Source organism: Benincasa hispida, chromosome 9 (genome assembly GCF_027475165.1).
Source record: "Benincasa hispida cultivar pf3 chromosome 9, pf3_genome.v1.1, whole genome shotgun sequence".
In the NCBI taxonomy this organism is placed as follows: domain Eukaryota; kingdom Viridiplantae; phylum Streptophyta; class Magnoliopsida; order Cucurbitales; family Cucurbitaceae; genus Benincasa; species Benincasa hispida.
The window spans coordinates 14,424,339-14,451,276 of record NC_143486.1 but is presented as its reverse complement, the minus strand read 5'-3'; the positions used below and the strand labels follow the sequence as shown (position 1 = coordinate 14,451,276).

The 26,938-nt window shown below is 28.6% G+C and overlaps 1 protein-coding gene and 1 non-coding gene across 9 annotated transcripts; both read right to left on the bottom strand.

Moving 5' to 3' along the window:
• Positions 1-15,236: 15,236 nt before the first annotated feature.
• LOC120086391 (LOW protein: PPR containing protein) lies at positions 15,237-20,549 on the bottom strand. 8 transcript variants are annotated; one of them, XM_090317515.1, is made up of 7 exons: positions 20,149-20,549; positions 18,836-18,889; positions 17,796-18,621; positions 17,527-17,694; positions 17,051-17,188; positions 16,793-16,908; positions 15,576-15,986 (listed from the first exon to the last, which is right to left on the bottom strand). In XM_090317515.1, the coding sequence occupies exons 1-4, from the start codon at positions 20,485-20,487 to the stop codon at positions 17,687-17,689; spliced, it is 1,227 nt and encodes a 408-aa protein (XP_090173641.1). In that variant the 5' UTR covers positions 20,488-20,549; the 3' UTR covers positions 15,576-15,986; positions 16,793-16,908; positions 17,051-17,188; positions 17,527-17,686. The 8 variants fall into 8 exon arrangements, with proteins under 8 accessions (XP_038898940.2, XP_090173641.1, XP_090173642.1 ...); XM_090317516.1 differs by having other exon boundaries at positions 17,805-18,621; XM_039043012.2 differs by having other exon boundaries at positions 15,237-15,986; positions 17,527-18,621.
• A 2,641-nt stretch (positions 20,550-23,190) lies between these two features.
• TRNAR-UCU (transfer RNA arginine (anticodon UCU)) lies at positions 23,191-23,263 on the bottom strand. Its single transcript has one exon. It is a non-coding gene; the product is annotated as a tRNA-Arg (tRNA).
• Between the last annotated feature and the right edge of the window lie 3,675 nt (positions 23,264-26,938).

The following is a 26,938-nucleotide window of genomic DNA, read 5'->3' as shown; positions in this document are numbered from 1 at the left end:
GTACGTGTTGATGTCATCCTCTAGTTGCTTTGGACCCGATATTAACATCGATAGCATCATGAACTTCCTTTTCATGCACAACCATGGGGGAAGATTATAAATAACTATCACTACAGGCCAACAACTATATAGAACTCATTCGCTGTATGGGTTTATTCCATAAGCTGACAATGCTAAACAAAGATTCCTAGGTTCATAACCAAAGTCTGACCATATAAAATCTACTAAATTCCAAGCTAGAAAGTCTACACGATGTTGTAATTTACCATCTACTTCTCCCTCATTAGCATGTCAAATCAAATTTTTTAGCACAGCCAATACTTCTAAACAACCTTTTAAATCTTGGAATTGGTGAAAAATACCATACAACTTTTGCAGGATTTTTTTTTCTTCTTTTGTTTGCATTCTTAGCATACTTCCACCTTATTTCACCACATTCAAAACATTCGATTACATTAGCATATTCTTTTCTATACAAACAACAATCGTTAGCGCATGTATGAGTCTTTTAATAATCCATTCCTAGTACACCTAATGTTTTCTTTGCATCATACATTGATGTTGGGAGTAGGCAAAATTTCCTTTAAAGTTTTGAGTAGTTCTGAAAAACTAATATTACTCCATCCATATCTAACTTTTAAATTATACAACTTGACCAATGTAGATAACTTGTTGAATTTTTGGCATCCTTCGTATAATGGTTTTTCAACATCATTAAGCAATTTCTCAAATTTATTTGGGTCTTTTGAATATTCCTCATGAACAACTTCAATTATTATTTTTATACTTCCAACATTGTTCTCTTCATACATGTAGGTGTCAAACTTGTAAGATTCCTGACGTAAGGATGAGGTAGGTAGTTGTTCATCATGCTAAAACCAAATCTTATAATTTCCATCAATTCCATTAACGTATAAATGATCTCTAAAACCATTGCGACTTTGGTTTTCACAATTCTCACATTTCAAACAAGGGCAATGAATAAAGACATTATTTGTATTAGAAAAATAAAAAATTGATGAAGTTTTCTACATCCAACTCATAACCTTTTGGCTAATCTACTCTTGTGCATCCACAATTTATCCATAATTGTAAATCTAGTAAGAAAATATACGACTAATGGTTAACTTTCGATAAAATTATATCATTTATATTAAAAAAATGACACTTATTAATTGTCCACAAATAAAGTGTGGATAACTAATTAGGTAACAAATTTGACCAAAGTCATGTCCCAGGTGATGACTACTATAGATAGTGAGATTTGTTTACCAAATCACATAGAAGTTAGAGATGTTTAAACAGATTGATCATTTACTAATTAATTTTCCATTCAAACATTTACATAAGTATCTCTGGGTCAAACATTCTATCAAGTTTTTAGCTTTCAATGGGTTCCCAACATAATATATGCATAATTCTAGTTAAGGGTGAATCTACAAACTACAATGTAAAGTTTGTAAAACTAATCAATTGAACACATTTTAGGACCAAACAAATATTCTAGTAAAAAATAGAGCAGAACAATGCCAAAAATCTCCAAATAAAACATCAAATAGGACCAAAATGTGATTCACATTTAAGAAGAACAACACCAAAAATCTCCAAATAATACCAGACCAACCAAGAAAACAATGACCAACAGTAGAAGAGAATCAGAAAAAACCACCAAGAAAATAGAAACAACCATCCGCCAAAGAGAGCATCATCTATTACAAAGAGCTGAAAACCCTAAATTACAGAGAGAGCACTGTCCATTTTAGGAAGAAGAAAACAAGTGGAATCGAAATATACGAATTGAACTTATAGGGGGTTTCCATCGGTAATGTCATCAATGCAGCAATGTGGAACCACCGACGGAAGCGTGAAGGGAACGATTGTATAGCAAACCCTAACTTTTGGGAAGAACTTTGAAGACGATGGGAAGATGAGCGCGCATGTGTGTGTACTCTCTGTCGATCAATATTCTTTCCGTAAACGAGGGAAGCTGAAATCGCACACAAAGATTTTTTAGTTTTTAAGAAAATTAGTTATACTTGACATTTTAAAAATGACAAGAAAACAAACTTAAACTCGATGTTTTTAAACTATCAAGTACTTAGTCGGCGTGAAAACAAAATCGAAAAAAATCGTCATCTTCCGCCTTTTTTTCATTATTTTTGACATTTTTACATATTAATTGACATTTTTTCATAAAAGAATTAAGCGTTAAGTACATCTAAATTGCAAACGTTAAATAATGTTGTTTTTGTAATAGTGATAGAACCTCCCTAAACCACTGCTCTGATACCATTTTAAATCAGCAATTGACTCAAAAGTTTAAGCTTACCGGCGAAGTTAGATTTAATCCTATATCATCTAATCGTTAGTTTATCGAAATTAATAATACAATGAAAATGATGATTCATAAATAGAATTTTCAAAAGTTTGAACAAAACACATCTAATGAGTATAAAATTTCTGAAGCTAAAGTGAGATTTAAATCTTATTTTTTAAAAACATTCCCATTTTTACTTGCCTATCAAAACATGATAACAAATCATAAGAAATTATTAGGAGAATAAAAAGTGTTTACAAACCTAAACCAAAAATTAAATGTAATTTAAACGGGATCTAAAAGAATGATTATTATTATTATTATTATTATTATTTTGGCAAATATCCTTGTAGATTGAACAAAAGGCATCAATAGGCAGCAAAAAAAAAAAAAAAAAAAAAAAAAAAAAAAAAAAAAAAAAATACAAAACCTTAATTTTTTTCTTTCAAAATAATAATTTTACCACATGCTTTATGTTAAAACAAAATGATTGTCATTTTACACATGTGAATTGAGAAAGAAGAGAGAAATGAAACATAATGACCAAATGAACCTCACTCTATCCTTCCTTATGTTTACAAAATTGACAACAAACCTTATATTATTTGATTTGATATGTCTTTCATCCATTTTGTTTCCCATCATCTATTTCACTCTCATTTCTACACTTCACACTCCTTTTTTTAATACCCAATTTTTTCTATCAACTCAATCATATTTTAACTCAAAATTTTCACATTTATGTTAATCGGTTACTTTAGTCTTTCAGATTTTCTTTTTTAACATATAAGAGAAGAAAACTAACTCTAATATGAAATAGACAAAAGTGTCATGTCATACTTCAACTTTATTTAGATCCGTCCCTGAATATTACGATGTTGATTTATTTTCATATTTCAACTATATTTAATACCAAATCATCCTTCAATCGTATTTTAAAAGTTTTCATTTATTTTCATAATTTTAGTTTAATTGTTTGTAAATTACTTAATTAATAAAAGTAATCAATCCCTTTTCAACTTTTATTTGAGGGGATGCACTCTAGGCTGTGAATTTTTTAAATTATCTTCTTCACATAGATTTGTGAACCTTTTTTTACGCAAGAGTCGAGAGAGTTTGAATTCCATAAAACAAATAAATAAATATAAAACAATTTCTTTCTTCTTCTTCTTTTTAATATGGAGGACAATAAGATATTTGTAAGAGAGTTTAGCTGCATAAAATGTCTCGAAATTGAAGAGTTGTATCGAGAACTAGAGTGTCCAATAAATTAATACAAGTGGAAGCATGTCTTCTTTAAAGACAACGTTCATCAACACGCCACAATCTAATAATTAACAAATTTTCTAAAATCTTATTCTACTAATTAGTAATTTTATATTTGTTGGTTGTTATTATTCCTTACCTATTTATTAATTTTTGCTTATTAGTCCAACAAGTAATAACTACATGAACATGTAAACTATATTATAAAATATAGATTAATGAATAAAACCGTACGCGTTGGTAGTAGTGGATGAATCAAAGATAATAATTAATAATTAGTTAAATTATAGAAAAATCGAAGTCAACCCTTGTAGTAGATGAATCGTGGGTCGTTGTACTCGTTTTCTGATTTATTATTTTTTTTTTATTTTTCTTTTTTATAAAACTTATTACTTTTTTTTATTTGTAATTGTATATTGTTTTCATTGACTTTATATATTATTTTTTCTTTATTCTTTTTTAATATAATTGGGTATAGAGATTCGAATTATAGATCTACACTCGTATGCCAATTGAGATATATTTTGTTTAACTTTTTCCTTATGCTATTTAATTCGATGACACGTAGATTTAAAATTTAAATCTTTAACCTTTGAATCGAAGATATATACCTAATTTCAAATATTCATATTGGATGAAAAAATTCTCTATTATTATAATTTAAGATAATACATTGCATTTTATAATATAAACTTTACAATTTTTACTCTAGTTATATCTCATAAGAAATTATTAGGAGAATAATAGATTGCATTTTATAATATAAATTCTCTATTATTATAATTTAAGATAATACATTGCATTTTTACTCTAGTCAATTTTAAATAAATTTATGTAAAAAAAAACTAATAATTAATATTTTAACTAATTGAGTTACGTAAAATGAACCCAATTATTATTATTATTATTTTTTTTTTGGGAGGTATGGAGAAAATTCATTCGACTAATAAGTTTTATTACCGAAGTTTTTGATGTCATATTTTGTTAAAGTATCTTAACCTGTTGTTAGGTGCTTCACACGATTGAGTACGAGATTTTGTTGAATTCGTATTTGGCATATTTAATTATTTATAATTTAATTACGATTATCAACCTAGGGTTTATAATGGTGCAATATATAAAATTTCTACGTTTAAAAACGTCTATTCTATAACATTATCTCTAATAAAATTGTTCTCTCTGTCTCGTTGACGTAACTTATACATTATTAATGAATCACGTATATTTATGTATCGATTCTCCCCATCTTACGTTTTCTATATTCTTTATTTGTCGATTTTCCAATATATTTTATCACAAGTTCAAATTGATTATTATTTTAAGATCTAACTACTTAAATCAATTACTATTTAAAGGAGGAAAAATAAAAATAGAAAGACACGTGATAACAGATTCATAAATCCATAACGAAATAGTGTCGATGTATTGTAACAAAAGGATGACACGTGGCATTGGCCTTGCTGTACCTTTGGAGTACCGCTTGGGGTCCACGTTGACAAATTTATCAGCATTTACTTTAAAAAAAAAAAAAAAAAACATTTTTTCATATTTTATTTTAAATGTTCTTTTAACTAATATTTCGAATTAATATATCGGGATTAAAATATATATACATTCGGTTGTCAAAAGAAAAAAAAAAAAACCTGCACAGTTTCATGAATTTTAAAAAATATAAAATGGATCAATAACATATTATACACAAAATTAAAAATTTGAAAATCTATTAATTAGAAAATTGAAAAGTATTAAACCCTTTTTCTTTTAATTTATAAATTCATTAGTCATCACCATACATTTTTTTTCTTAGTTTAGGATTTTATTCTCCATGACTAAATTTTTATTTAATCTAAAAGTTAAAATAATTTTTTTTAAAAATATATTTATGTGAAGTTTAAAGTAAAAATAAAATTTAAATAAATTGTGTAATTGTAGGGTAAAGAAAGTATTAAAAAAAAGAGGATTTTCAAAAAATAGAAAATTAAGAGAAAATATTTACACAAATAACAAAATTTAATTATAGAAATCTATCATCGTCTATCAGTGATAGAAACTGATAAAAATCTACCACTGATAGACGTTGATAGAAGTTTACGAGTGTCTATCAATGGTAGGAAGTGATAGAGACTGATATACATCTATTAATGTTTATCAGTGATAGAAACCGATAGAAGTCTATCATTGATACTATCAGTGATAGAAACTTATATAAGTTTATCTAAGATAGAAGTTAATAGAAGTATATCAATATTTTTATTTTATTTGTTATTTCTATAAATAGTTTGACGTTTTTCCTATATATGAAAATTTCTCTTAAAAAAATCTTGAATTGATTTTCTTTTAATGAATCTTTATATTTGTTCTATCTTTATCTTTAAACTTTCAATGTATCTATTTTAGTTATTGAACTTTTAAAAGACAACTCAATTCTTTGAGTCATGTATTTCATATGTTAATATGAACACGATTTAAAATTATATAGATTAGAAATGAACAATGAAAATTAGAGGAAAGAAATAATATAATAAAGATGAAAATTACAATTTTGGATTCTAAAGAAAAAAAGAACAAACATCAAACTTCATTAACTAAAATAGACTTTTTTTTTTAATTTATGAATGGTAATAGAACTAACTTAATTAAAATGAGATCTAAATCTTTATTTTTCTATTAAAATCTCATGTTAAAAATAAGTTATTCATCCCTGCACGCATTCAATCATAACTATAATTATTTATTTGTTTGGATTTTTTTTTTAAAAAAAAAAAGAGAGAGAGAGACATATCATTTTCAAATAAAATTCAATTTGATCAAAACAATTGCCTTTCTATGTGATGGTGATTTATTTCAAAAACAGTAAGAGCCGTGGAGAAATAAAATTGAGATTCTTCACTTTTTTAATAAAAAAGAAATTATATATAATCTTTTGGTCACAATGTTTCCTTTCTAATTTATAATAATTTTACAATAAAAAAAGGAAAATCATTTCAAATGGTAAAACTATTGAAAATTGTTGTGAAATCGATAATTAAAGGACACAAAAAAGGAAGGAAGATCGACACACAGATATGTGTGTTAGCTACATCCATGGGAGAGAACAATATTATTTGAGATAATATTTTCAAATTACATATGCCTCTAAGGTTAGAGAGTTTATATAGTCCACTACTCTAAACCCTAGGGTCAAAATCCTAAATAACTACAAATAAATAAATATGTTGAATACGAAATCTGAATAGGTTTTGGGGGCCCGTACTTGGTTGTTCGAAGTGCCAACAAACAGATTCAAGACATTTCAACAAAAATATTTATAAGATATAGCAAAATTTTAGAACTATCAATGATAGACGTTGATAGACACTGATAGAAGTCTATCGATATCTATCAATGTCACTGATATCTATCAATGTCACTGATAGTCTATCAGTGTCTATCTGCATCTAGCATTAATAGTTCTAAAATTTTGGTTCATTTTTTTATATTTAAAAATAATCATTAAAAAATTAGCGTTAATTCGAGCATTTTTAATTAAATAAGAAATCAATTATTATTTTAAAATTTTAATTTCTTTCACAATTGCTAAACCAAAAGAATTACACATCATGTAAACATCGAGTATGTATATTAATTAATAATTTGTATAATGATTCATTACAAGAATTTAAATAGTCTTTTGGGTATATTACATGAACTCAAATAAAAATATTTAATATTTTTTGAAAGTTTTAAGATACGTTTGGTAAGCAATTTAGATTATGTTTCATGTTTTCAGATTCACTGAATTTAGCAATGTGTTTGATTGGCGGTTTGTATTGTATTTCCTGAAACTGTTTCTGAATTTTATGATCTAAATGGTTCAAATTTTGAAACAACATTTTTGTATTTTCAGTGTATCTAGATTTTAAATTTAAAATTTTAAAATGCATAATTATATTTAAAATGATAAAACAATAACAATTGTACTATTTTCATATTATAAACTCAATTATTCTTGTTAAATTTAAAATACGTAATATATTATATATATTATATGATATTACAAAATAATGATTATACAAAAATTTAATACAAAACAAATTCAAAAATTAGTTATTAATGGTTTATATTCAAACTTGTATTTAGTGAATAACTAAATATATTTCCAATCACATTTTGAAAATTTGTTTAAATTAGAATTTAATTTCAAAATCGGCTACCAAACACATATCTGAAAACATGAAATACAACTCCATTTTTATTGAATTCCTTGTTTCCAAATTTCTGTTATCCGATTGTCTACCAAACATGTCCTTAGTGATTTAAAAAATCGAATAAGCATGAAAATGAGGAAGTGCAGTATTGACTGTACCTAAATCTCACGCTCCCCTTCCTCTACACTCACTAAAAAGTAATTTTTCAATAATTATTTTTTAAAAAATAAATTATCATGTGATTAATTTTTAATTGGGTGTGACATGGAGTGCACAATAGATTGGTGCAACTTAAATTACACCCTTTTTATTTAAAAAAAAAAAAAAAAAAAAAAAAAAAAAAAAAGTAAAAGTGAAATTAAATTAGCATATGATTATATTTTATTTATTTAGAGTACAATATGGATTCTATTTAAAGTTTGGCATTTTCTTCTCATTCTTCTCCTCTATCACTCTTTTTGGGAGAATATAAAAGACAATAGATTTATGGGTGTTGCTTGAAAATTGAGCAAAATGACAATGATGCATTTATGGAATTATGTATTTAATTCATATACCTTTCTTGTTTGCTACCCTTTTTCTTCTGTTGAAATGTTCAAAACCTATTAGATTTTGGAAGTTTCTAAGAGAGGTAGCAAATTTTACTCAATCTAATATCAAATATTTGGATCACTTTCTCTCATTTGTTCTTTTCCTTAACTTTTTGTCTTTGGCTAATTTTGTATAATGTGAATTTTTTCTAAAAAAAAAAAATTTAGGACTATACCCAAAACGTAAATATAAATACCAATTTAAGCATAGTTAAACGTTTAACTGCGGTAAAATTGAATTATCGGTTTTAAGATTAGATGTTCGATTTCTACTCTCACATATTGTCGGGAGAAAAAAAAACCTCATACGATAAACTTTAAAGACTAGGTTGTTGCTTGAAACTTCTTTTTCTTGACTTTTAATGAAATTATGTCAATTGAAAATTAAATTGTAAAAATGAATAAGAAAACTTTGTTGAGACTTTCGGGTATATTGTTATTTTTGTACTTTAATTATTGAAGTTCATGCTCAATTCGTGATACTTATTTTTTAATTAAAAACTTTCAAACGTCATAAACTTCAAATATTATATATATAAAAGTAAACTATTTGAATGGAATAGAATATCCTTACTTTTTAAGTTACTCTGTGATACTAATTAAGAAAATTTTGTGTTAATCTAAACTTCACATTTTTCTATATCTAAACTTATCAACAAAATTACTCAACTCGATCTAGTCATAAAATCAAGCACGTAAAACAACATTAGCTCAACACTAAATAATACTTAAATTAAACTAGAGAACATTGTTAATACAATTTAAAGATCTAACATCCACAAAGCGTCTAGAAAACTATAAATCTAATCAAGTAATTAAAAATTCAATTAATGATGTAACAAATTTATCTAAGATATACTAAAGTAAGTTTAGTTAAACGGTTATTAACATGACACGATTGAAGGTTCGTTTATTTGTAAATAAAATTATTGTAAATAATTTTTATTATTTAAAAAATTTGTCATGACATAGTGTGGATTGATTTGTCAATTGGGATGGGGGGTTAATAATTGTGACCAAAGGATAAAGCAAAGCCTATAATTAAAGAAAGAGAATGGCCTAAAGAAAAATTATGTTTCCTTACCAAAGTAGGGAGCAAATCTTATGGATGGTGATGGAGCTTTCAAAAAGATTTTATCCAAATTGTCTTTCATAAATATTAATAATAATTAATAATAAGAGTACCTATCAATATTTCATGCATATATATATATATATTATGATAATAATTGATACCATTTTTAGTTATTAAGAAAAAAAAAACCCTTTGTTTTCTTAATCAAAATTTAAATTAATACTCTTGGATAAATTAAATTAACTTCCATTTACTTCATCAAGAAAACTTAGGCAAGGGTAAAGAATTTTTTGTCTGAAATAAAAGTAATATATCCTCATAAAGGATATATATTTTGCCCTCAAAGCAACCTCTTTTTGGATTTGTATGGTGATTATAGTTTCTCAAAATATTTTCTTTTTTGCTTTTCTGATATAAATTAAATAATGTGAAACCATATTTAGATAATTTGTTGTATGACTTTGTTTTCACCAAATTGGGCACAAAATGGGCACAAAATCATTTTTAGAACAAAACCCCCAAATTGGGCACAAATTTTAATCCAATCAAGAAGAGAACAACTTCAAAAGAAACCCATGTTGCATTTTTTTTTCTTTTCTATACATTAATTGCAACATATATTTGTTCTTTGCTTCACTTTGCAATCAAGTTTGGAAAAATGGTATGACAAAAGAGAGCATAGAGTAAGATCTATAAGAGCATTATTAATGGATTAATTTACATTGGCTTTGGTCACACCTCCCCCACTCAACATATGATTTTGAGAATAATTTGCATGAAACCATAATAAGTCAAAAAAAGAGCCCCAACAAAAAAAACTTAAAGAAAAAGCAAACTTAAACATATATTGGCTTTTGAGTAACCTAATGAATCAAAATCACTTTCCACTAACCTTCTTCCCATTGTATTTAGGAGACTAAAGATGAGGAGTGCATATAGATATATTTATTTTCTTATGCTTCAAAGTCATAAAGATTTGTTCTCAGTCATTATGTTAAGCATAAATAATTTAATATGATTTCTAGAGAATTTAAAAATATATTAAACTATCTGATTAACAATAAAAGAAAATTAAAATTAAATTTGTTCAAATGTATTTCCATTTTTTAAAGTTAAGATAGTACAACGAACATGAATTTATTGAATTTGATAAGTTCTATGCATGTGATATTTATATTGACAAGATGATCGAGGTTTTAAGGAAGAACAACTATATATCCAATGGTATGAGATCTTTTAGATAAAATCAAAAGCAAAATCAAATGGACGTATCATATCATTGTGGGGATATTTGGAAGTTCGTTATCCCTAACAGATTTGTATCTTTTGATAATCAGGTGCATATTATTATTTAGGTATAGATTTGAAGATCTTATATTCAATGATGTATGAGATGACAACTAGAAACGTTGTCCTTAAATTTAGGGGTTTAGGTCCAAATTTTCTTGTTGTCACACCATGAGAGAAAAAATGCCAAAAGAGTTGAGTTGTGACTTGTGACTTGTGAAAGATAACATGTGAAGGTTTATGTTTGTTTATTACCAAATGGCACTTCACATATAGGGCTCCATTTGAACCTAATTTCTCTATTCAACCTTCAAAACTTGTAAAGAATCCCAATATTTTCTCTCTAAAAGGAAGGGGCTTATCATTATTTTTCCCATTGAATAATATGTAAACAAGGCTAGTGGAGCACTTTGATTTATGTGTCCTTTCTTTGACTTTCTTCCTTTAATATTAGCCCATATATGGCTAAGGCTAATGTTCCCCCTCCATGGGTAAAACTTTTCAAGGAAGACTTTTAAAAGGGTAACAATTGAAATCCTATGTGTCAATTAAAGTTGGGAGCTGTCTTAGGTTGATTAAAGCAATAAATTGAGAGCTTAAAAATCAATTTACGTCAATTTAATTTCTAAACGTAGATGATAGTATCTCAATATATAAAGATAGAGAGACCAAAATATTATTTTTAAGGGTTAAATTATCGGAAGTGCTCCTAAACTATGAGGTTTGTTTCAATTATTACCTTAAGCTCTGAATAGTTTAACTTTAACTCTTTAAGTTTGAAGTTTGTTTCAAAACGACCTTTCGCAAGCTTTTGTTGTTAAAATTCATAGACAGGAGAACTTTTATATGCTTATGTGAACAATTCTAAACGCATTCTTTGTCATCTTCCTCCTTTCAACTCCACACCTCCAATTTTCTATTATTTTTTCTTAACTTTTGCCGATAATCTTAACCCTAAAATTTACTTCCAGTATGTATTGGAATTTATCCACTTAAGTCATACATGAGCATATACAAACTTTTTTGTCCATGAATTTAACAATAAAGACCTTTGTGAAATATTTTAAAAATGAAAATGAAACTTTTCAAAGTTCTAAAAGTAAAATGAAACATATTTGAATATGTTTTATACTATTAAAAAGATAAATAATGTTTGAAAAGGGATTTACTCAATTACAATTCATAAGGTCAAAGAATGATGAAAACCTCAAAAGAAAGGGGGTATTAATCAAAGCATATGATAATATAAAAGGTTCCCATATGAAAGCCAAAGATGATGTTAAATTTGAAACAATTTGATGATTTAAAAATTAATTAAAGGAACCCAAAGAAAATAGAAATGGGAAAAGAAGAATCTAAATTGATAAATGGAAAAGTGGGTCCCTCATGAAATAGCTAGCTAGTGTGGCTAAAGAATCACTCTGTTTCTTTAACACTTGTCCCATTCCCATTGGTCAATGTGCTGCAACTATGAAATCCAATAACTTTTTTTTGAAAATCTATGTGTGAATGTTAGAAGATGAAAGGAATCCAATCATTCATTACTAAGAAATCCAAAATTCTATGATTTTTTAAATAAAGTGTTTGTCTTTGTTCTCATGATTTTCTTAGAACTTGAAAGAGATCGGAGAACAATTCCTCCACATGTTCATCAAATTTGAATTTTTAAGTTCATTTAACAAAATATCAAAATTATATGAGATTTTATACGCTAATGGAGATCTTTATGTTCAAATTTGACAATTTATGACAAAGATCACTTTTATAGACGTGTTCGTATGGTAATTTAGAGTGATATTCTATTTTCTTTCATCTTTCAAAGTTAGATAGTCTTACAAAAAAAAAAAATTATTTGTTACATAGAAACAACGGTATTTAGGAAATCAAAAAACCAAATAACTATTCTGTTGTTTTAAATAATTCACATTTACTTTTGCATAATTTACCGAATGAGCTATAATACGTTTGAGAGTGATTTTTCAACACGTTTTAGATCATTTTTAGATTAAATAATAAGTTTAACTCCCAAACTTTTGACTTTGCATCTATGCGATCCACTAACCTTAAAAAGTACCTAATGGGCATCTGAATTTTTAAAAATATCTAATACATTTTTAAACTTTTAACTTTGTGCCCAACGGGTTATTGACGAATTTACAGACCAACTATACACTAAATGAAAAATTTATGATTTGATTAAACATAAAATTCAATTTTATATATAATATACATCGATTAATTTCAAACTTCAATGACTTTTTTAAACGAAATTTAAAGTTTATAGATTTATTAAACACTTCTCAAAGTACGTTGATGAAACTTTTATCCAAAAGCTTCAAAGTTCAAGAACTAACCTTATAATTTAACATTTACTTTGATCAAACAAACTATTTTTATGATGACCTTTTGATTATTATATTAGAAGAAATTTTACAAAAACATCTATAAGAAACCCTTTGAAATAATGATGATTTTTTTTTAATCTCTATATAAGAAAACAAATTTTTTACGTCTTAACAATTCCTCTTTCTTTGCTCTAGAAATATATTTTTTTCATATAACGTTCTTCCTTTTATCATGATGATGAAGTTAGGGGATAATTGGTCGTGGTGTTTCTACTTAAGTTGGTGTCTTAAAAAAAATCTATAAATTTTATATCAAAATCAAAGTGATAGAGTCCCTAATTAGCATAATATATAACAATTATTATTATTATTATTATTATTATTATTATTATTATTATTGTCATTATCATTATTAAAAAAAAGAAAAAAAAAAAAGAAAAAAGAAAGAAAAGTTGTTGGTACTCAATGAACGATGTGCCGCAAAAAGGAATGAGAGAATATTATGGTTTTTGTGGGTTTTGTCAAATCCATCCCTTAGAATATAAAAACAAATTCCATAAACTGACATTCAATGGACAAAGGAATATTATTAGCATTGACTCATTATCCAAAATTATTGGGTGTTGAAAAAAAACATTGGTCTCACAAAGCCACAAATTCCTTCCAAGAAAATGATCCATTTTTTTCATGTTTTTTTTTTTTAAAAGGGAATTTTTAAAAATCAAAAAATAAGGAAAATTATTTGTACAAAATAACAAAATTTTAATTTTCTTTGATAGAAGTTGATGGAAATTTATAAATATCTATCAGTTAGTAAAGTCTATCGATGTTTTTTTTTATTATTTTTGTAAATAATTTACCATTTTTTCTATCTGTGATAATTTTGAAAACAGATTGATTGGTTTGTTTTTTCTTTTATCCAATTTCTTGAAGGCACTGTAAGACTTTGAAGAAGGTTTTGTTGCCTTTGTCATTGCTCCACTAGCAACCCTTATTGGTTTCTCACTGGTTTCAGTTCACTTTTCAAAGTTTTCAACTTTTTTTTCCCTTTCATTTCAAGTCATGATTTTTAAAATGGAGTTTTTGTTTATTTATTTATTTATTTAAGTTTTCAGTATTGACCCACTTTTGTGTACTCTTCTAAATTCCATTCACACAAACATTTGGCTTCATTTCTTCCCATTTGTCACTTCCTAAAATGTTTTGATACCAACTTCTATAGACTCTTATTCAAAAATTTCTATGAATTTCTAAGAAGGAACGGTGGTCGTTTTTCTAGTTTTGTTTAACCAACGTTCATTGTACCATACGTAGAATATTTTAGTTTTCTTTTCTTGGCATACGTCAGATTCATGGATAATTAACATGTATTCACTCCTTTTCAAGTGTTTGTAATCTTTTCATTGTATTTATGGTATTAAATTTTCGTTAAAATGTCGATATTTCCATGGCTCGATACCAACATGATGGGTGAATCGATATTTCCATTAATTTGTAAAAAAACACATGAAACACCAAAAATAATCATCAAAACGTCGCTAATATAAATATAATATAAATAATATACATATTATTTTGTTTAGAAATCATTAAATGTTTATTTATTTAAATTAATTTTTTGAAATTTTTTTTTATAGTTTTTTTTTTTCAGAAATATCCATCGAGATCAATATTTTATCGATATTTCTAACTAAATTTATGTAAAATTAAGACGATATTTCCATAGATATCGATATTTTAAACCTTGATTGTCCTAAAAGAAGAAAAAAAAAAGTGGCATGTGTCGAACATTTCAACTTCTGAAACCACTCTTTTATAAGCTATTTGATTGAAAATGTTCATATAGAAAGTTGATGGGCTAAGATATCACATTGAACATGAACATAGGCTAAGGAGCCCACCACATGTTTCTAAAATTAAGGCCAAGTATTGGGATAGGATAGGTATTGATGAATGGTCTTAATTAAAGTATAAAAATTTAAAGTAAAAAAATAAAATGAAAGCATACTTCTAAGATTATATTGATAATGATAAGATTGAAACCTTATTAAGGATCAATCAAAAAATGATTGGAATATAGTACAAGGAAACTCTGCATGCAAACTTCTGTGATAGGATATGCATAAAATAAGGCTCAATGTTTAGATAGAGTTGAGCTATATGCTCATATTGGCTGTTCAAAGTCTTCTCAAATTGATAAAATCAAGTGTAATAGATAAGTAGGTAACTCTAAAACAAAATTCCTTGTGCGTCCAAAAGTTGTTAAAGAATATATCTAACAAGAGGCATTGTTGAAAAATATGCCCATCTTAGACTACATAGAAGAGTTGGAGGGGAAAAAAACGAAACAAGTACAGAAATTTCTCAGATGAGAGGATCCATGCTTTCTGGGAGAAAATTTATGTGCCGTCTTCGAAAGTAAGTATTGGGGTTAGAAGATAATGTATTCTCCAACTCCATCCTACAAAGAATCTTATCGAGCCGTATATCTAATTAGAAGACACAAAATGCAACTAACATGTAAAATATGTCACTATGGTAAGAGCCATCAGTCTGGTATTTGAAAGCTGACAAAAGCAAACAATGGATTCTTTCATTTAAGGAGAAGACTAATAAATGCTAGATTTCCCTCAGAACATAGATCTCTCCATCTTCTATAGGCAGCTATAAATAAAGTAGGGAATGTAGTTGCAAGAATGTCGATGGACAAGTTTTAGGCAAGCACAACCTGGATCACAGTGAAAGATACCAGAAGATTATGCTATAGGGCAATTGGCTACTGTATAACACTCACAATGAAAGATACAAGAAGATTGTGATAGTGTGACAGGCCACGGTATAACAGTATGAGAAGCATCTCGAGTCGAGCTGTAGTCCAATTCCAAGCATAGCAAGCCATATGCTAGAGAGCTAGAGCTCCTGTAGCACAAATCAATTGTGATATTCAGATTAGCTCTGAAAAGACCATAGAGGAGGGTTTTTTCCCAAGGGTTGGTTGCCTTGAGAAGGAACAGTAGTCCCATTAAGCTTATGGGGGGTGGGGACATTGGTCAACAGCACATTCTCTTCTGTCAAATACAATACTACCATACAGGAATTAGCAACGTAATCGTAAGTGAAAACGTAAAAGTAGATGCATGTACCATGCGACAAATGCAAATTGAAACAAAAATCTTGTTGAATTTAGATTTGGAAATCGGCAGTGTTAAATATCCGAACCCATAAATTATATGAAAACACCATATTCAATATAACTATTTTGCAATATCTAAAGAAATTACAATATAAACAAGTGATTCAAGGTACTTGCATTTTTCCTCTTGAGATCTCTCCCCAAGTCCTAATTCACTCACCAAATGCCTAACTCCATCCCTTTCCACTCTCTCTATTTATAACTAATCTCCCTAACTACTTTCCTAACTAATTACTAACATACAATTGTAATATCCAAAATTGCATTCCTAACACAAGAGTCAATGGTCACACTTAGATTAACTAACCCTATCCTTGAACCGATATCTTTTTTTTTCTTCTTTTTTTCTTTTTTTTCTTTTTTTTTTTTTTTTTTTTTTTTTTGAGAAGAAACATCCTTGAACCAATATCATTCTGCATTTTCATGAAAGAAATTGAAATAAGTGGTAACTGCTGGGATTGCGTTAATTATACTCTATTTTGAGAAACTCTTTGCAATCAACTAGATAGAGAACAAGGAAAGAAGTGCTTACATGTTAACATATGGATCATTCAGAACCAAGACCACCAAGAAGCTTTACTTGTAGTGAAAGATATTCATTGCCCCATCACGAGACATAATTTTTTAAAGACGGGATCCAAAATGAGCCTGAATAAGCACAAACCTTTGGAGTTATAAAAGTGTTACCAAACAGGAAAATTGTTTTTCATAAAACAAGCAAGCAATAACAAAAGAAACAAGATGAAATTCTCAGTTTAAATTCGTAGTGTGACAAATTAATAAAGTCTACCTGAAGAATTGAGAAGAATGGCTTGCACTAATGAAGACAGAGATCCCTTGAAAAACCATGCTCCCAGTGGCAGCATTGTGAATATTCATTCTTCCACACGAGGGAAGTGTTTAAGCATCCTTGTCAAGCCAAGTTTCACTGCATCCAACCAATAGGATAAAAGGTATGTAAAAGGGACAAGTTTCAGTATATGACAACAACATAAAATCAACTGGAAGGAAAAAACACTAAAAAGCAAGAAATGTTTCCACAGAACCATATATAGGATAGAACAATGAGTGACATGACAACGCTATTTACTAGACCATTATATCACATTACATGTAATCTAAAAAATTAGTTGTAGGGGGATTCGAACCTACAACATCTTGGAAGAGATGGTAATGTCTTACATGCCAAGCTATGCTCATGGTGCTGATATGACAACATTATTATGATCAACTATTATGCAGAATCATAAATAAGCACCAATTTACCTCGTCGTCTCTACCGACAATCAACTTATTCTCCAATCTTTGAGCAGCCTCGGTCATGCCTTGAGCTTTTAAGGCACGAATCATTGTAGCAAATGTAATGCCATCAGGCTCACATTTATTCTCCTTCATTTCCAAGAACAAATCTCCCATCTTTCTCACATCACCAGCCTGGCCATACACATTGATTAGGCAGTTAAAAAGAGGGGTATCTGGTACCACATCAGAATTTTCAATTTGCCTCAAAATCGAATCAACTTTCTCAATATTACCAGATTTACCATAAGCATTAACAAGGGAACAGAAAGTCACAGAGTTGGGCTTCATTCCCTGAAATTTCATTTTTTTGAAGTATTCTTCCATCTCCTCAATATTTCCAGCTCTTCCAAACACATCAATGATTGTATTCATAGTAACAATTGTTGGAGAGAAAAAGCGCTTTTCCATGAAATTCAAAACAGACACCATTTTGTCATACATTCCAGCTTTCCCATATGATGTGATCATAGTATTGTATGTCCAAATGTCTGGCTCGATTCCCATCAGCTGAAATTCATTATACCACTTCTCCATCTTCTCAATCTGCTCACTATTTCCGTAAGCTCTGATAAAAGTATTGAATGTAATCAAATCTGGAGGGCAGCTATCACTTTCAATCATTTCAAGTAGCAAGCTTTCCATTTGCTCAAACATTTTAGCCTTTCCAAATCCATTAATAATAGTATTGTAAGTGACCGTATTACATGTAATCCCCAGATAGGACATATCAGCAAATATCTCCTTCAGAAGATCAAAACGACGGTGTCTTGTGCAACAATCAATGAGAATTGAATATGTACGTACATCTGGCTTGCAGTCAGAAACCGATTTCATTTCATCTACTGTTGAAATGGCCTTGTGAAGGAGGCCACTTTGACCATAAGCACTAACAAGAGCAGTATAAACATCAATAGAGGGTTTCAACCCCTCAGAAAACATGATCTGAAAGAGCAAGCTTGCTTGCTCGGGTTGCCTGCACTTACTAAGAAGCATCAACAATTTTGTGTATGTTTGGCATCTTGGTTCATACCATTGTTGCTGGCGAAGTAATCCAAAAATCTGAAGAGATACCAAATTATTTGGTCATAACTCTCATTGTCAAAATCCAAGGGCAAAATCAGTTCATTAGTCAAAAGTTTCTTCATTTTCAATATGGAAATGCTGTATCAAGATTTTTTTTTTTTTTCCAATTGACTTCACAAAATGAAGAAAATGAATTTCTGAAACCTATTTGAGCTAAATTTGGATTTTCGGTTGTTTGGTTAGCTGATACCTTAAAAGATTTTGTGATAACCCCCTTGAATGAGAACCTCTTCAGATGGTCCTTCTGCGAGAATTGTCTTACATGGGTTTAAAAGATCACTAACAAGACAGGGTGGAAGGGTTCTGATTAACAGAAATAAAGAAAACATCACAGTGAAGCAGTCTAGGAGTTGGAAATAGCAGATACAGAAATACTTCTTTTGAGTTTTAGGTAAGAAACCAAACTTTCATCGAGAAAAATGAAAGAATGTACAAGGCCATGCAAAAGAAAAAGCCAACAAAAAATGAGTCCAAACACTATCTAAGGGTGTGTTTGGCCCAAGGAGTTGAGAAATAGGAATAGGGAAGTAGGAGTTTGTGAACTCCACTCTTTGTTTGGCCCAAGGAGTTGGTGGGTCCCACACTAAAAACAACAATTTTATATCTTATCAATTCCTTACACTGTGGGTCTCAGGAGTTCACAACTTCCTATACTTCATAACTCTCTACTCCTCACTATTCCCCACTCCTTACCCCAAACACCTCCTAAAGAAATAGAGTTAAATATAAGAGGATTAAATCAAGCTTATAATTACAAAAATGAATCAAAGGACGCATTAAACCTACTCTACTACCTAGCAAACTCTCAAATTTCCTCCCAGGATCTCAAAACAATCGTAGAGGATCTTTCTTGGGGACAACACCCTACCATGACATATCATCTCAGATATAAAAGGGATTGATAGCCTTGATTTTTTCATCAGAGAAACTTCAGGTAGAAGAAGCTTTGGCAGTCATGTTGAAAATGCTAAAACTAGAGCTTTGTACAACTTCCAGTGCTAAATGATTCTGAAAGTATACTGACCACACTTAGAATTTTTCAGCATTCATGCATGTTTGAAACTAATTTTAAAATCATTAAAATCACTTTTATCATGCTTAAAATTACTACAAAATATAAATTTAATCATTCAAAATCAATTCGATGTTTAATTGTACACTTTTAAAGTACATTTTTCATATTATTAAAATTGATTTTGAATTATTAAAAATATTTTTAGAATGATTTTAACCATTTCAAAATCACTGCAAGCATCTCAAAACCTTTGAGGCATGGCGTTGGAGTTGGATGAGTGCTCATTCCTCAATGGCAGAGTGGAAATGGTTCGTTTTAGCCACAACTAAAATGGAATTTATAGGACATTCATGATGGGATTATCAAAGTATCGATAAAAGAATAAATTTACACTAACGCATTAAACTTAAACTTCTGGGTTGATTGATAATTTAATATGGTATATCGATATCTCCTAATTGTGTGCAAATTCAATAAGATAAACCAACCTTAAGAGCAGTTTCCCAGAGATTCTCCTGAATAGCCTCATCGAGAGCTTCCAAAACAGCTTTGGGCCAAAGATTATTGTACTTCTTGGAGTTGGCTTTCCTCTCTATAGCTTTAATAGCAGCGTCTTTCCTCAGAATCCGAGACAGACCCTTCTTCGGATCTCTCTGTAGGGCGTCGGAGGACTGGCCGGAACTCCGCTTAAGTGAGCGTGAGTGGGAAGAAGAGATGAAAGAAGGAGTGGAGCTCCTTATGGAAGCCATTGAAATGACAGTGGAGGTTAAGGAAGTTGGGGAGCAGGGGAAGATTGGGGCGTTCTGAGAGTGAAGGTAAGGCTCCATTGAAAGATACCAGAAGAACCGGTGACCTCCTTATCAACCCAATCCAAACTCTACCATTTGTGTTCGGATTTTTTTTTTTTAATTGTTATTATTATTTTGTTAAGTTTGTTTTTAACACTACATAATGGTTAAAATCACTTTGTTGGCTTTTAATTACTCCAAATTGATTCAATATTTAATTTTAAACTTCAAAATTAATTTAATATTTAATCTTAAACATTAAAATTGATTTTAAACAATTAAAAACATATTTTAAAGATTTTAAAAATGATAAAAATGATTCTATCTCTTTTAGAATTGCTCTCAAACATACCCTACATATGTTTGGAGTTATGCTCGTATTTGTGTTCGGTTTTTAATATTTTATTAAGAAAAAAATACATATTTTTAGCTAGCTTCGTTTGATTTTTATCTAGTGATAAGACTTGATTTTTAAGTTTTGAGTTTAGCTTCAATTTGATTTTTATGAATTCAAAATTTACACTTTTAACCTTGATTTTTATTTTTTATTTTTTTATCAATTATTCATTTTTTTTTTTCTTTGGTGCTTCTTTTTAAAAAGAGAGACGAAACTTTCAATCTTTTATGTTAATGTTCATTAATAAAATTTTATGATTGTTTTCAAATAAAGAAAAATGCATCAACTTGTTTACAAATGTAGTAAAATATCTTTGTCTATCAATTAGTGATAGACAAGGACATTTTGCTATATTTGAAAACATTTTCAACTATTTCATCATTTAAAACAATTACCCTAAATTTTATTAGTTTTTCATCACTATTTAAGTTAATTACAAAATTTCACATCACGGTAATTTAAATAAATTAGCTCAAAGTTAATGTCAAATAGCAATGTGAGCATTCATCCGAAATCAAGGGTAAAAATATAAATTATTGAAATTTAGAATTCAAATGAAAACTAAATTCAAAACTCATAAGTAAAAATATGACATTTTGATATCTATAGACCAAATAAAAATTAAACTCAAAAATCAGCGATAAAAGTATAGTATTTTCAAACATAAGAATCAAATGAAAATTAAAGTCAAAACCTATAAATAAAAACAGTAGTTTTTTTCAATAATAAGAGAGTATTTTTTTTTTTCCACTTGTTATTATTATTGAATATTAAAATTTGAGCTGCAACTTCGAGGTAGAGATTATTGTATTAATTTTGTCTTGCTCAATTATTAATTAAGGGTTCGACACTCGGCAAGTCAATCCAAAAGTACTTTAATAAAATTTAATCAATTCAAATTTATTACTAACTCTAAAAATAAAAATAAAAAGTTGAATTTTGATACATACATATATTTATTTTAATTTTATTCAATCTCATAACTCTTTCTTATAATATAAAAGTATAAATTAATTGAGTTGCAGTTTCAATTCAATATTTGAAAATAAATAAATAAACAATCATTTGTATATTAATATTTTACCTTTTTTTTAAAACAAAAAAATAAATAAATAACTCAAACATCTCAACCAAACTCAATTCAAATATTTTGTGATTACTTTCTCTCTCTTTTTTCCTAATAAAAGAAATGTGAAATCATTTTCTAATACAGTCTTATATTTTCTTAAAATACCATTAATAACCTTTCAGAAAAAAAAAAACTTTAATGAGTTAATTAACCTTATTGTTAAGTTCTAGATGGAAAATATTTTTTCTCCTTATCCCTCGCCCTATGCAAATTTATGACCCCTAAAACATGTTTAGGAGTGATTCTAAAATGGTTAAAATCGATTACCATTTTCAAAATCACTTTCAAAGACTTTTATAATCATTCAAAATCAATTTTAATAATATAAAAAATGTGATTAAAAGTATAAAAGTAAATCTTGAATTGATTTTTATTGATTAAAGGTGTGTTTTAGAGTTATTTTAAATCCGACAAAAAAATATTTTAATTATTTCAAAATCATTCTTAAATATATATTTCGTTTGGTTATTTATTGTGACACTTGTTTAAGAATCATTAATTGATACAATCCAACTGACCATGCCACCCCTCAAAGACAAGTCCTAGTTAACAACCAATTTCTTGACATGTAAAACAAATCACAATCTCTTCCTTCCCATTATACCCTCACTCTCCAAGTCTCATCATTTGTCAAATTTCATGTAACAACAAAATTATAATTGAGTATAGAAAAATGGAAAAATTACCTTTTTAATCTCCCAAGTTTTAAATAATATGTGAATTTGGTCCTTAAATTTTAAGAATATACTTTTTTAATCCCCAAATTTATAAGAATAGGTACATTTAGTCCTTCAATTTTCAAAATGTATCTTTTTAGTCCCCAAATTTTTAAAAATAGGTTAAAAAGGTATCTCAAATAATTTTTAAAATTAGTTTAAATAACTATATGAAATTTTAAATTAGAAGAATAATTTTTTTAAATCATCTCCTCTCTTAAACTATTTTTTTCTAATTTTAAATATCATACAATTATTTTTAAAAATGTTAAATAAAAAATAGTTAAAGGACCTTTTAAACCTATTTTAGAAAATTTAGAGGCTAAAAAGATAAAATTTGAAAACTGATGAACCAAAGACACCTCTCGGTAATTTTCTCAAGAAAAATAGAAGGATATTTGCATGTTTCATATTTGATGGGCTTTTACATGGGCCAGTGTTTGTATTAGGGAGGCCCGTTAGTGGCCCAAAACAAAATGAAAATTCTTTATTTGTAAATGCACGCCTGGTGGGATTCGAACCCACAATCGTCTGATTAGAAGTCAGACGCCTTGTCCATTAGGCCACAGGCGCTGTTGACGTTGACGGTAACTTTTCAACTAATTGATTCTTTACTGCATTAATTTATGTTTACAAACAGAAAATATTCATTTTTTTACCGATATAATTGCCAACTTAATTAAAAAGATATTTATTTCACTCTAAATTAAGAGAATTACTTAATAAGAATTAGGGAATTTTTTTTTTCTCTCTGAATTTTTAAGGATAGGTATGTTTGATTTATAATATTTTAAATCGATCATGAGTTTTCAAGAATATGTTTAAAAAGTTTTTTAACTAATAAAGTCATAAAATTTAAATTTAAAATTGATTAAATATAAGAGATGGTAAGATGCCTTGGAAAAAAATATTATTTTTAATATTTTCCTCTTGTCTCTACTATTTATCACCTCTTTCTTCTCTTCTCTGTTCTCTCTCATTCACTTCAATCTGCTCTATTTTGTATGTCATTTTTTAACTAAGAGGATGATGAAAAGATTTTATTAAATCATGAAAGTTGGTATAATTACAAAATTTTCAAATTTCTAAATAACTCCACCTTCGATTTCGAATACTCTCGGAGCACTGCCTGGTCTCCTTTGGTTCCTCAGTCTTACCAAAATTTGAAAATTTTGTAATTATACTAACTTTAATGCTTTAATAAATTTTTTTCATTATCCTCTTCGTTGAAAAATGACATACAAATTGAGTATATGAAGATGGCGGAGAGAGAACAAGAGAGAAGAGGAAGAAAGAAGAGAGAAAGAAGTGAATATTAAAAATAATATATTTTTTCCAAGTCATCTTGTCACATCTTATATTTAATAAATTTTAAATTTCATCAATTTATTAGTGGAGATAAACCTATTCTTAAAAATTCGCGGACTAAAATGACCAATTTGAAACATTAATGTAACAATCCAAATTTCATGAAATTTTATTTATTTATCTGAAATTATTCGGGATTGTAGATGGACCTTGTGACTATTCTGAAAACTCTTAAACATGATTTAAGATTGTGATTGTATGTTTATGACTATGTTAGATTGATAGTGATTGTTAGTGTTTTTATCGGACTATGCACATCGCATGTTGTGAGCTTTCGAGTTCACACCTTACATCTGTTGGGATTGATGCCTAAATCTAGTAGGGTTCTATAGTTTATAATTGTAGTGTACAAACATTTTATTTATGTAATAAAATATTTGATGTTTTATTACAAAATTAGTTGTATTAACCACAAACTAATAAACTATCCAAGATTATCTTGTAGCTTAAACATGTATGTAGAGGCATATGGGTGGATCATGTTTAAGTGACAATCTAAATGGTCTGTAGTAGATGAATAAGGTTGGATACCTTATCTTGGTGACACTACAAGTATGGTCTGTTTTGTAGATGTTACAATTGATGTAAAATGTTATAAATGATCTGATCTTGATCATTCATGTGGAGATATGTGAGCGGAGATATTTTATACAAAAGAGTTTATATAAGACTGGAGCACAAAATGTTTAGTCTCATTATATAACACCATTCATAATAAAGACTTACATTTCACCAAGATGACCATAAGTAACATAACCTGAATCCTGAGTGAGTTGTGAACTCCTAACTATGAAGGCGGTCATTTGATTTGTATGGGTGAGAGTGGTCAGATCGCCGACTCAACAAGCCTACCATTTTGGGGATTCGTTTGATTAGGGAGTTGAGAACACAACTACATAAGAAGGAATTCACTCATTCCCCAACGTCGGGATCAGTAGATAAATTGTTCCTTTAAGGGTTGATTCTGAGGCTTAAACAATGTGGTGTCATACCCTCTCCTAACCTGAGAAGAGTTCGATCATAGTTGGACTATGATTTATTGTTCATTAGAGGGATAAGTGGTACTTAAGGAGTCAGATGTAACTACAGGGGCAAAATGGTAATTTGGGCCTAACTGTACTTACAAGCAATTTTGAAAGGTAATCGTACTGTTGATTGGTTACATCTAATGGACACAGAAATATATTTGTAGTGCGAATAGTGCAGTTGACGGTCTTTAGTAGAGTGCCCGTCAGTTAACGAATGGTGAATAATTTAAATTAAATAGTTTAATTAATTATTCATGTACCGTTGGAGCTTCAAGCTACAAGTCTATGAGGTCCCCTCGGTAGCTCAACGGGATTTAATGAGAATAAGTTTTTAGATTAGTTTGAATTGTTCAAATTAATTGAGAGAATTAATTACATGTGATATAATTAATTTAATTTAATTATATATGATATAATTACTATAATGTATTTGATACATTATAATATTAAGTATTTATGAGAGGAAATAAATAGTTGAATATGATTCAAATATTAATTATATGAATTGGATTTATATGGTTAAAATTAATATAAATATGATTTATATTAAAAGCCATTGGTGAGAGAAAGGTATGTTATATTTGATATAACATATAGTAAGGTAGTTATCGTATGAATATATATTAAATAATTTATTAAATAAATAATTATTTTATTTATTTATTTATTTTTGAATTAATGTTCAACTCCCTCCTCTCTTTCTCTCCAGATTGTGTATGTGGGTTAGTTATATTTTCTTCTTCTTTGTGTGGTGAAAAAGAGAAAACACATAGAAAAATCTCACAAAGAGTTATAGATCTCAGGCTTTTCTTATTTTCTCATTTTCCAATCCCTTCCCTCACCAAAATAATCAGAGATCACTTTTCCTAGATTCTCATCCAGAGAATATCGAGGTTGCTTTTGTGGTAGTGCTTTTTTGGTGATTGTGATTTTCACAGTGAAGAGGAAACGTGGAGATTTCGTTCTACAAGGGTAAGTCTTCTATTCCCTTTTTTTCTTCTTAGTTTCTCAAGCATGTTGTATGTTTTGTTTAATTAAATGTATGATCTGTTCCGTTTCTCTGTAAAAACTGTGTTCTGTAAATTTGTTAGAATTGGGACGATCCGCTTCCGCTGTGCATACTTCATAAGGATCCTTTAACGTTTATGTTTCAGTGCTCCTTTGGGATTACCACTTATGCTTATGATTGTGTCCCTCTGAGGTCACTACTTATGAAAGCGTGCCTTCGGGTTCACCCCTTGTGTTTATGCCAAAGTATATGCCTATGCTTTCTATGCGTAATGTGCACTTAAGCCCCGACAGGAAGACTAATAATTTACCTAGAGGGCTTAGTAGAGGGTCGCTTATTGGGTATATTTAGAGATGTCCAAAAAACCCATGTCGGGGACCCGCCCCAAATGAGGTGGGGAATCCCTAAATACACGGGGAATAGGGAGAGAGTGGAATTTTTTTTTTCCCTGTTTGCAATTCGGGACCGGGGACGGGGAATATATTTCCCGACCCCGACCTCACCCCGTGTCCCTACCCCGCCCCGAATTTTGTATATAAATTATAAATTGATAATGTGTGTGTGTGTGTATATATATATATATATATTAATATTAATATTATAAACTTTGATAGGATGATTATGAAAGTTTTAATTATTTAAGTTTAAGACTTTATTACTTTAATTCCTTAGATGTTGTAATATTTGAAGATAAAATGTTCTATTTATTGAATTTTAATTTATAAAAATTATAAAAATTTAACATTTTAGTTATATCTTTTTAAATTGAATGCGTATTATTTTTTTAATTACCAAAATTGATAATATTTTATTTAAATGAAAATTGTTTCGGATACATTTAAG